General features: G+C 42.0%; 1 protein-coding gene across 8 annotated transcripts in view; it reads right to left on the minus strand.

Moving 5' to 3' along the window:
• Nucleotides 1-12,021, minus strand: part of LOC107691894 (zinc finger protein 536-like) — a 196,922-nt gene that overhangs the window by 104,094 nt on the left and 80,807 nt on the right. For all 8 annotated transcript variants that reach the window (XM_016490724.1, XM_016490725.1, XM_016490727.1 and 5 more), the window contains one exon: nt 44-2,295. In XM_016490724.1, the coding sequence (XP_016346210.1) occupies nt 44-2,295 (2,252 nt within the window). The remainder of the gene's footprint in view (nt 1-43; nt 2,296-12,021) is intronic.

Here is a 12,021-nt window from a genome sequence, read left to right on the forward strand (position 1 = left end):
ATACATACATACATACATACATACAGACTGATAATTTTCTTACCTGAAGAAGGAGAAGAAGGGTGGGGACTGTCATCCTGCACACTGCCCGTTTGGGAGTGTCCGCCTCCAGCACCGCTTTCCTCTGTCACATTGGAGGAGCCTGGCGTTGTGGATCGGCTGATGGACTGAGATTCAGGGTCGCTAGCTGAGCCACGCCTTTCGTCCAGACCATGCTGGGAGCTGTCCTCTAGGGTTCGACGGTCCTTGCTGTGTACCCGGGAGTGGACCACCATCTGGTGGTAGGTTCTAAAAACTCTGCCACAGTCAGGACACTCAGTTGCTTTCTCTTTCAAGCCAGCTAGGCTGTACTCAAGCCCTTGGCCCAGGCCCAGACCCCCATGGTGAGGCAAGAACTCACGGTGGCTATCAAAGCTTAGACCCTCATCTTTCAAGGGCATCATGCCTCCACTTGTCTTCACTCCATGAAGGACATCAGGGTGTTGCTTCTGCTTGGAACCATCACTAGAACCTAAGGTTGGGTGCTCAAGCTTGTCTTGCCCAAAGAGAACAATCCCAGCTGCACTGGCAAGTTCATCTTCTTGTCCATGCCCCCCATGGTGCTGCTCTTTTGGCACGAAGGAGCGTTCCATAGCCATTCCACGAGCCATAATTTGCCAGGCTTGATAGCTGTTCAGGGGGTCCATCTCCGCCACCTTTGCTGCGGCTTGCAAGCGCTCCATACAGCTTGACTTCAGAGGAGGTACCAGGTTCAGGCAACCCAAGAGTGAGCGCTTTTCATTTTCCCCTAAGCCGTGGCCCAGGTTGGCCATTGGGTTTAGGAGCCTTCCAAGCATCTCCTTCTCCTTCATAGCTATACCAGCCTTGGCCAGCATCTGGTGCTGCTGTTCAGCCAGGCCTTGCTTGCCGGGTGTGAGGAAGCCACTTTGTAGACAAGAAATGTAACGTGAATACAGATTGGCGTGGGCTTCTTGAGCCAGGCTGCTCATGCTGTTCACAGAGTGTCCATCTTCATCTGCTCCTCCGCCTATAGGGGGCTTGCTCTTGATGGCCAGCTTGTTTAGGTGTACCTTCATGTGATTCTTAAGGAACCAGGGCTCCTTGAAACGGCGTCCACAGATCTGGCAGCAATGCTCAAAGGAGTCCTTGTGTTTCCGCATGTGTCCTTTCAAAAACCAAGATTGACTGAAGACCTGGCCACAAACCTCACAGCGAAATTCATTGTTGGGCTTCTCTCCATTGCCAGCTCCCGTGCCTTGTCCCTGCGCTGATTCAGCTGTGATGTGGGTTTTCTCCACATGGGAGATGAGGTCCTCCTCTTGGGAAGCAGCGAATTCACACAGGGTACACTTGTAGGGCTTGTGGAGAATGCGAATGTGGCGCTCTAGCTCCTCACGCTTCTTAAATTTACCCTTGCAAAAAGTGCACCGAAATCCTTGGGCTGGATTGAGGGCTTGCTCATCTTGCAGGTTGGCACCTGCGGGCTTAGGTGAGGCAGACGGCTGGCTCAGTCCATCAGGTGAGCTGCCGATACTAGTTGGAGTGAGCAGGCCACAGGCAGAGCCAGGCTGTTGCTGGTTGTGACTCTGAATACCCAAGTGGGCTGGAAGAGGTTGAGAGGGTTGCAGCAAGCTGCTCCTCATTTGCTTATCACGTAGAATGGCCCTCTCTTCAAGTTCATGAAGCAGTCTGTTTTCCTCACGTACACGACCACGGCCCTTACCAAGATTTCCCAGCTTATGGGTGCGGAGGTGGATCTTCAAGTTACCCTTTTGAGCAGCTCTATGGTCACAATAGGGGCATTTGAAGGGCTTCTCTCCAGTGTGTGTACGCATATGAAGAGACAGAATGCTGTTAAAGCGGAAGCGCTTGCCACATAGTGGACAGGGGTATTTGCGGTTCTTACGGGCATCATCTTCTATGTCATTCATCTGGGTCACGATTCCCAAGTTCTGCCCATTGAGAAATTGTTGCAAATCAACACGGCCATTGAGACCACTCAGGGCACCCACATCCATGTCACGGTTAAGCTGGTTGGCCAGTAAGGCCATCTGACTACTGATTGGCTGATTAGCTAAGGCAGCGTGGGTTTTCTCATCCAACGGGGTGGCTGCCTTTTCCTCTGGGATCTGTTGGCGACTCTGTAGTTCAGGAAAGGCATGACCCAGCTGAGCAGTCAGCTGATGAAGTTTCTGACTGATTGGGTAGCGGCCATTAAGTACTGCATTGCTGAGATGGGTGTCAGCATCCGGGACCACCGAGGATACACCAAGGCACAAACCAGAGTCCTCCATCCTAAAGGACAAAAGAGACAAAACAAGTATTTAGTACACTATTCAAAAGCAAAGAACAGCAGGTATACAGTCAATACACACCTCCTTCTAGCCTTAAGGCATCATTAGTAAACTTATTGTATTATCACTGTGCACAATCAACAGGAAATACTGCACAATATATAAATTAAAGTAAAATGATATGCGGAACAGTAACAAATATCAACTAGAAGTAAAGGTGCAATAATTTGAACAGAACAGGTCACAGCACACTATCTTCACCATTGTCTGAGAACTGTTCGTGAAGAACACCCACTCTGCTCTCAGATTTCATGAAAAATAAAGACCTTTTCTCTTAGACCTTTAGAAATACTGTATAGTGTGGTGAAGGTCATATTTCCAAGTTAAATAGCATCACAGCGTCAAGTCTGTCTTAGACATTAGCACAAACACAAAGGTGTTTCATTTTTTGCTGAAGTGGGTGTAGAGGTGGAAAACAAAACTGTAGATATATTCTTTTGTATGGATCTACATTTCAGATTTTATACTGCATTGTCTGGCAAAGAAAATCACACCATACGGCAGTTAATTCAGTTCATTCTTGAGTATCCCTTTGTATGTCAGCAATCTGACTATGGTGTGAGGAAATGGTTAACAACGATGACTGTACTTCAGTGACAAGTGTGAAGAAAAAAAAGAGCGAGTTCATCTCCCTCTGATTTATGAAGTACTACATGTACTCTCACACTTGGGGAGAGAAGCTGGAACTCTCAGAACTTTTTCTCAAACAGTAACACAATTTTTGAGGCAATAATTACCCAGTAAACACGGCAAGGCGCCGCATAATTAAGCTACTTGGTCCCATCCTATCAGAATCCCACCAATTACACGCCTTAATGAAACGGAGCAATGTTATTGTCATGAAGCCGCCGCAATACTACAATTATGATATTAACAATAGCACTTAAAACCAAGGGGTTACTCCAGTAAACACAAGCCCTTATCTCACTGCTGCGACACTTGTCTTGGCGTAATTTTCCATTAAGAGGCACATTATGTTTGATGCATATCATTCTGTGTTCACCTTCTTTTTTCCCTCTCTCTGTTCTCTCACTCTCGTATGGCTTCCGATGAGAAGAAAACAACAGTTGGCTTTATTGAAAGGGTTCCCAAAGTATCAGAGGCTTCCCAGTCATTTAAAATGGCCACAGAGTGTCCCAATGAACCACCAGCCTAAAACGAATACATGAGTAGTGCCTGTTGTTATCTAGATAGCTTGTGCTTATTTAGCATGCTACTCACCGTCTTAAGGAAGGATAATGATGTTGCTGCATTCCCCTGAAATTGACAGGGTCAAGCTTCAGAAACAATAAAGTGAGTTTTGCTTTGGTCAACAACATATTGTATAATATCTCATTAAGCTGATTAGTATGCTGCCTGGTAACGGTGGCTATGCGCTTTAACGTGAAATAAATGCACTGTGGTCATTTTAACAAAGACAATGGCAAGAGCAGGTGTTCAGGAAACTGCATCTAGAACGACTGAGAAGAGATGTTTCTCTTCTCTCTGCATTATTTGGAAACACATGCTGGTTTGTCTCTCACACACTCATCGCCTGAGGAAGGGTAAAATGTTCTGGGCTGGGTAACCCACACCCTTTGGTCATTAATAAACCTTTTAAATGGTGCAGATTGACCCAGATTACTTATTAGAGTGGGACTACCTAATGACTCAGCACCTGGGCTGCTAACACATTATATTTCACTCTTCCTCACCGCAGTATGACAGCTCCTGTACATGTTTTTCACATGCACAGGGAAACAAATAACTGATTTCTGTGTTGACAAGCAGCAGCAATTCAGACAACCAGTTGGAGGAACCTACTGGTCTGGTACAAAAAAAAGTGAATTTTTAGAGACAAATACACAAAGACTAACAAACCAGCACACACACACACACACACACACACACACACACACACACTGTCTGCTGTAGAAGGCAGTGGGCTTGGAGCACATATTTGCTGATGCTCTCATAAGAACTCTAATAAGGGCCGCCTGTTGTTTAGCTATTTGCTCTTCCTACGCCATGTCGGTTGCAGTCTTATCTCTCCAACATGAATAAAAACACTGAGGCCACTTCCAGTCACTGCTAAACACACTGTGGGCTGCTGCTGAATGCCATTCCTCTTTTGTCCAGAGTTATGACTCTGAGGAATTTAAAAGAAAAAAAAATGCTGGAATCTGGATGTGAACAATGCACTGTAGGTGTATTATGCATTTAAAGACTGAGTATGTTATAAACACACTCACGCGTGTAAGCACATGCGCTGCAAATTACACATGGCTAAGCAGTTCTGTGAGATTTTTGATATTCAGCAAAATATAATACAGGAGTAAATGCAAGACAAATATAAATCATGGATGGTTCGCTCTGCCAGGTCATGTGATTAAAGCAATGGTCCTCAGACAAAGGCCTAAAAAAGCTGGGTGATGTTTGGGTTTAGTGCAACGCCTTATGACTTTGGAGTTTCTTATGGGTAGCGAGTTGTTCAAATTGCTTTTGTCGATGTCGCAGCAAATTCTGGCAGATATCAGACGAGGCCCTTTTTGAATGTGGCCAGCATGCCTTCTGCAATATAGATCTATGATTTAAGCGAGGCATGATGAGCAGCTGCTCATTTGGAGAGATAACTGCTTGCCCTTTTCTTCAATTTGATTTCCTTCTTTATCTTTACCATATAACAAAAGCAGATAGACAAAGACACAATGTGAAATGAACTGACGAATCCAGTTTGTTTTTGAACATAGCCTCGCCTGACGACTGTATGCAAATTAAGTGCATTAATATGCCTTCCTTGCTCCCAAGTCATTTCTTTTTTTTTTCTGATTAAAAAACCAAATTTCATATGGTTAAAGAGGTGTCACACACACACAAACACTCACTTCTGCAGAGGCAAAGTATGAAGTTTAAATGTGAATGAAGACGCCTGATACAAATACACCCACAAACAATAACACGCACAGTTTGCAATATTTTAAAGAGCATCTATAAATAAATTAAGAAATTAATACATTAATAAATAAATTTGATACTGGGAATACTTTAAGAGAGGCAACAGTTATCAGTAAAGTGCATATTTTCCACAGTATAATTAGCAGAAACTCCAAGCCAAAAGCCTTATCTGAAATGAAACAAAGTCATTAAAATCGAAATACATCTGCTCTTAAACATTGCCATGCTTAATGCATATCTGAAAAAAGCCTCTGAACCAAATTTGCAGAGCAGCTAGCAAATTTGGGGGGCATTTTGTCAAAATGCATACACTGTTGTTTTAATTCAGAAGAAAGCAGAAAAAAATGTCATGCGCAATTCGCTTCTTCATATTTTCGTGAGGTTATTCTTTTATAGCTGTACCTAGAAGCAAATTTAAAACACCCCACTTCATAAATCTACAGCACATTTAAGGTTTCAGCGTTCTGCCTCTCAATATTTCTTCAGCGAAGCATGTCTCTGTTATCTGCATTTGTAGGATGCCCTGCAAAGTTTCACTGCCTATCTTTCCTCTGTTAGAAATGCTAATGTCTCACCTATTTGGATCAGTGCCATTGAGTCGTGGCCCACAGCATGTAGGCCTGACAGCAAACACGGTGGTTGCTCCTTGTCCCAGACCCCCGTCTCCCTCTTCCCCTTCCTCTCTCTCACTCTCTCTTTCTCTTCGGGTAGGGGCAGCTGGGTTAGTCAGGAGCTAGACGAAACGATCGAGTCTCAGCGGCCTGATACTACCTGTCACACGTAGCGCAACAGCAGCAGCGTGCTCTAATTAACGCGTGCACCTCTTGAAAAGCCACTGAGACTTCCTTTAGAGCACTGTCACACAGGGCCCAGTGGCATGCAGCTTTACAGTCTGTGGTTAATACTGAGCCTTTCAAGCAACATGGCAAAACAACCGGATTTATGTCTTATCTTTACCTCACTTTACATCACATTCTGTTCTCTTTTGCAAGCTCTGCAAACCACATCTTAATTAGAGGGTGCACATGCCAAAATCAAAATGCTGTCCTTCTTATCTTTGCTTTGTCAAGCAGGGCCATTGTTTCAACGCCAGAGAACATACTGTGTAATTTATGCCTTCACATCCCTTGCTAAAGCTACTGTATGAGTATATAGCAGGATCTATATATCACTATGAGAAATGCAAACACACCAGTGCACTTCGTGGCAGGTGTGATACAAGTGGCAAATGTGATGCACTGACATTAAACAAAGGTGCATCTAAGATATTTGAACTGATTGTGGTTTCTGATAGAGCCTGCAGTAAGAATTGCAAAGTTCATGAATATGTTTTGCATTATCTAGCAGTTAGATAGCTTTCGGGAGGGCCAGGCTTTGATTTTGGAACCTCAAGGTGAACATGACTAAATTAAGGCCTCTGTAGCGACAGAATATTACATTAAACTTGAGGTACCTGTGCGCGTTTGCGTCCTTGAGCTGGTCCTCTAGTGGCTTCTCGCAAATCAACATGGAGGGCAGAATCAAGGTTCCATATAAAACACACACACACACAAACTCACTAACACATGCACACAAAAGTAAACTTTAGCCTTGAACAGATTCTGAACAAAGAGTTTTTAAGTGTACAGCTAACCTCAAAGAGGACATAAAACCCATTGAATCCTTAAATGTTCTAGATTACACAGCATGTTCAAGCCCTAAATCAAATAACACAGAGCAGATCTGGCTCTTTCAGGCTTTGTGTCTTGTTATAACATAATTTTGGTGTCCTTCTGCATCATTGTTTGGGAAAAGTATGTGTACATTTACAGAAAACGGTGGTTTCAAGGGAGGAGAAGGCATCGACAAGTGAAACAAACCGAAGTCAAAGTATTCGCGAGTTGAAATGAAAATAAAAATATAGATCGCAAGGCCATTAGCTGCTCTGTTATTGTGAAGCTTTATCGACCAAAATCCATTGACTAATTACTATGCAGTGGCTGATTAATTAATTATGAAAGAGGTCATCGTTATTGATAAATCAATCATTATTTACAGAAAGTGCAAAAGTCAGTTTTATTTTCTCTGAATCATTAGCGGACCCCATATAAAACAAAGAGGAACTAACAGTTTGGTGTTCAAAAATGGCTGCCATGTGTTGCATATTTAATGGATGGAAACGGCACTGCATGCTATGCACTTATGGGAATATGGCCAGGAACGTACAATAACAAAATCATAAACCGATAGCGATGGTTAAAATCATTGCACGCTTATCAGAGAGGTCTGATCTGTCCTTTTCTCTCTCTTTCTCTGCCCGTGTTTAGTCTGTTGCAGGTGGTCTTCAGAATAGTTCTAATTAATCCAATAAAACATGGCTTGTTTTTCTTCCTCCCGATGCTCTTTGACTGAACTGGATTATTAGTGGCTGTAATGAGGCATTAAGCAAAGGTTCCCAGCACAAAACCGAAACTGAATCAAACAGAAGAAACGCACGCAGCCTGAAAGGACAAACTCGTTCTCATCCAGCAAACAGCTCGCTGCATGATGCAGGTTGTTTTCTTATTTGTGGTTAGACAGTAAGTGACCTAATTATACCTAGTTCATAGGTTGCGAAGCCACCACAGACAAATTGTTACAGTTACAAATGCACACGGGTTGCGTCGCCTTCCTCTCTACACAGTTCCCTTCTATTAGCTCAGCCTGCAAAACTCTCTCAGTCTCTGCCGGTGTCTGTCTCACACAATATATCATTGAGAGCATCTTAAGAGAACATTTCAACAGGTAGTTCAGCTTTCAGCTAGCTTTCAGCATCCTTGAAAGGATGAGCAGAGAGAAAAATGCTGCTGCTTTTATCCTGTGTGTCTGACAGGCTTGTTGGGAAGCCAGGGGAGGGAAGATCAGTGGGAGACCAAAGAATGCTCACAGTTCATTGTCCTGGCCTGCTGCATCCTCATCCTCATCATCATCCAGAGGCGGCCTGAAGCTCAAAGCCTCCCTTTATGTTAAACATGTGCAGCATTATCCCGAAGACCAGCAGATGTGCTCGCTTGTTGGGATGCCAGGGGAGGGAAGATCAGTGGGAGACCAAAGAATGCTCACAGTTCATTGTCCTGGCCTGCTGCATCCTCATCCTCATCATCATCCAGAGGCGGCCTGAAGCTCAAAGCCTCCCTTTATGTTAAACATGTGCAGCATTATCCCGAAGACCAGCAGATGTGCTCTGTATGTGTGTGCGAGAGAGGTACAATGGTAGTCACAGCGTGTCGAGCCTCCTGCCTGTAGATCTCAGACTGTGAGAAGGGAAAAAAGATGGATAACTGTAAGCATTTGTTAAATTGTAGAGGTGGGTTAGAGGGGGTCTGTGCATAAAAAAAGTGGGAGAGTTACAAAGAAAGTTGCTCACAAAGAAAGAAACAAAGTCAAGTGGCCAATGATGAAGGCTAAAGTATAGCATAAAACATACTTCACTAAAGGTCAACATGTGATAATTCAGCTCTAAAACTTTCCCTTGTTGTTTCCACCCACAACTATGAAGACATTTCAATTGTACATGAGGTGGCAGACACTAAAGCGTGAAAAAGATTAATTGAACCCTGTCTGACCTGACGATCTTTTGGCAGTCCCGTTAAAAACACAGGGATGTGTCTTAGTGGCAAAGCTGAGCGAGCCGTGGTCGAAGCAACCATCACGCATGACTACACCTCAACACAGAAAAGCCGAAAAACAATGAATGCAGTGTGGTGATGGGCAAAAGGGCCATCATCCAAGCCATTACATCATCTTTCCTTCTGCTAAGGACAGCAACTCTGGGACAATACTGAGAGATAATCACAAAAAAAAAAAAAAATCAGGCCTCCATTGTTGGGAAAGAGGGCTGTTGTATCCAGCTCTGAACCTTTAAAAGAATAGTTCACACAAAAATTGAATATTTTGTCATCATTTACTCCCCCTCATGTCATTTCAAACCTGTATCCTTTCTGTGGAACAAAAAAAAAAAAGATATTTTGAAGATTTTTGTCCTTACAATGACAGTCAATGGGTTCCAAAACTGCACTACCTGCTTCTCGTTGTGAAGACAAAATACATTTTTCAAAATATCTTCTTTTGTGTTTAATAGAAGAAAAAAATACATAATTTGAGGGTGAACTATACCTTTAAAGACACCAAAGAGGACCTGACTAAATGTGATATAAAGCTGTATCACAATCACTTATTTGACTGTCTGAAGGTGACAGTCTGTTTTCTCTCAACACCCTCTCTACCTCTCAGCTGCGGTGAACAAAGATTACCTTTGTGGAAAACTTAAATGTCAATGTAACCCCCAAATAAGTGAATATCAGAAATAATTGCTGTTTTCTTCTCACACATGCTGGTTTTGTGCGTATGAGTTTTGCATAATGACTCCAACAAGGGGTGTTGTTTTGACAGGTGCTGAAATCGAGTCGAGAGGAGAGGGAGACAAGGTTCAATTTAGTTTGTGAATATTTTAATTGTTGCATGGCTAATTAAAATAAAAGAGAAAAAAAAGGAGAAAAAAGAGAGAGAGAGATGTGACTCAGTGTTTAATGCTACATGTGTGCATACATCGGTCCCGAATTGTGCCTCCAAGCCGCTCGACGTAAGACAGACAGTACAGGAGAGAAAAATCTGCCTCTACTTCAACATACTTACCAGCTCTTCACAACCGCAGCCTGTAGTTTGGAGTTTTCACAAAACAAATGTATGGCTAATTAGAGATACTCATTAAGAGAGGCAAGTCAAGTAATTATTTTACATCATGCCGCTGTTAATTGAATGATTCTTCAATGTCTTTTGAAAATATCTTCAATATTTTTTTGTCTCTCCTTTTCCCCCCACACACAGAAAGAAAGGCGATAAGACTATAAACAGGTACTGTAGCCATATGCTCTTGAATGAAAAAGCACTTCTGTCGTAGTAAATGGGCTTTTTAAATATTGAACCGCTGCATGTCTTTTTAATATGGCTGATGTTAAATCTTCTTTATTCTGTCCCTTTGATAAACTCCCCAAGCTAAACTGAGTGAAAGTTTCACTTTTGTGAGAAAGTCTGTGTGGAGACGTACAGTTACGAAAGCATTCTCTGTCCATACAGCATGTTTTTAAAAAGCAGCCCTCTCACATCCTGTTTAAGAAAGCCACTAATCTTATCAAAACCATCAGGAAGTCAGAGCTGACTGGTAATGTTCATGACTTTTTTACATGTTACAAATATATATATATATATTCTTTCTTTTACTTCGCTTTATTTGTAATTTTTTTTTTTTGTCTTCTGCTCTATTGTTTGTCTGTGAATGGTAAGACGAGATAGGCCTACTAAAGTGTTTCTTCTCTCCACAGTTGCTCATCACTGCTGAGCAGAAGAGGAAGACCGTGGTGGGTGAGAGTATGTTAAAAAGCCTCTCTTTATTAAGAGAAAGGTGTGTTTTATTGTGGGCTAATTGTGAAGGGAGGAAATGTATGTGGAATGGGTGGACTCTGGAGAGAGGGTGGAGGACCTCAGGGAGATCAGGGCACATGTTTATTTATCAGGCTTTATCGGAAATGGTGAGGCCACAGATCCCAGCAGGATCAGAGACAGAGAGAGAGAAAAATGCTGCTCGACCACAAGCCAAGCAGAAAACGTTTACCTCCATGTCAACGTTACGCTGTCACACAACTATGATTAAACGACCAAAGCAGAGCTGGTCAAACCTCAAAGGCTTTTGTTTATATATATGAAGAAAAAAATAAGGTTTATAATTCATGCAACAAAAAAGCTACATTCACTGTTTCTTTTTATGCAGAAAGGCAACAAAAATAAGCAGGTGTTGCACAGTCTGTAGCTTAACTGAGATATTTCCATGCAAATTAACATTTTATACTTGATGTTTCAAGGACCCATTTTGGGTAACACACTGAGCAGAACTTAGAGATCAAGTGTGCAATTTTTTCAATGTTATGAATAAATGAATAAATAAATAATAAAAATATGCAGAGCCATCTATGAGTAGACCATTAGTAGGTTGATATCCCCTAAAAGTGTAAACACTGTGGTGCTATCAAAACACTGTACTTGAGTTGTTTTAACCTTCATGACCAGCATGACATAGCAACACTGACTCAACCAATAGCAAGTTTCGGGACTACCGATGTTTCTGACAAATTGCAGCTTGGGAAGTGTTCAGAATACCTTGTTTTTACCTAAACATTTTGCCTTTTAATCACAGTTATTTCACCTTTTAATCACAGTTATTTTCAAGAGGAATGATTCTCAAACTAAGTAAGTGAGCCCTATAGTGACATTGAAGAGAGTCCACGACCCAAACTATACTACGGTACACACACACGCACACACACACACACACATATATATATATATATATATCTTTTTTTTTTTTTTTTTTTCACTTTTTTTTTAAAAAAAATATGTGATTGGCAAGTCATTGACGATGTGGATGCAACCAATTAACAATGAACAAATGAATTATAAGAGCAGTGTTTATGCAATTTAAATGTATTTTTAATTTGATTTTAGTAATTTCAGTACTTAAACATCTGATTTATTTCATTTATTTCAGGCAATTGCCAGGGCAACATTTTTTAAGTGTAAGTTATTTTTTATTTTATATTTTATTTGATGTTATTTCTGTCACACCCCATTGGACTTTTGTTCTGTTTTCATCCCTCGTGCTCTGTGTGACCTAGTTTCCCTCATGTTTGACTGTGTAATTTAGTTCAGGTGTGTGTCATTC

This window comes from Sinocyclocheilus anshuiensis, unplaced genomic scaffold (assembly GCF_001515605.1).
Source record: "Sinocyclocheilus anshuiensis isolate Anshui unplaced genomic scaffold, SAMN03320099.WGS_v1.1 scaffold754, whole genome shotgun sequence".
In the NCBI taxonomy this organism is placed as follows: Eukaryota; Metazoa; Chordata; class Actinopteri; order Cypriniformes; family Cyprinidae; genus Sinocyclocheilus; species Sinocyclocheilus anshuiensis.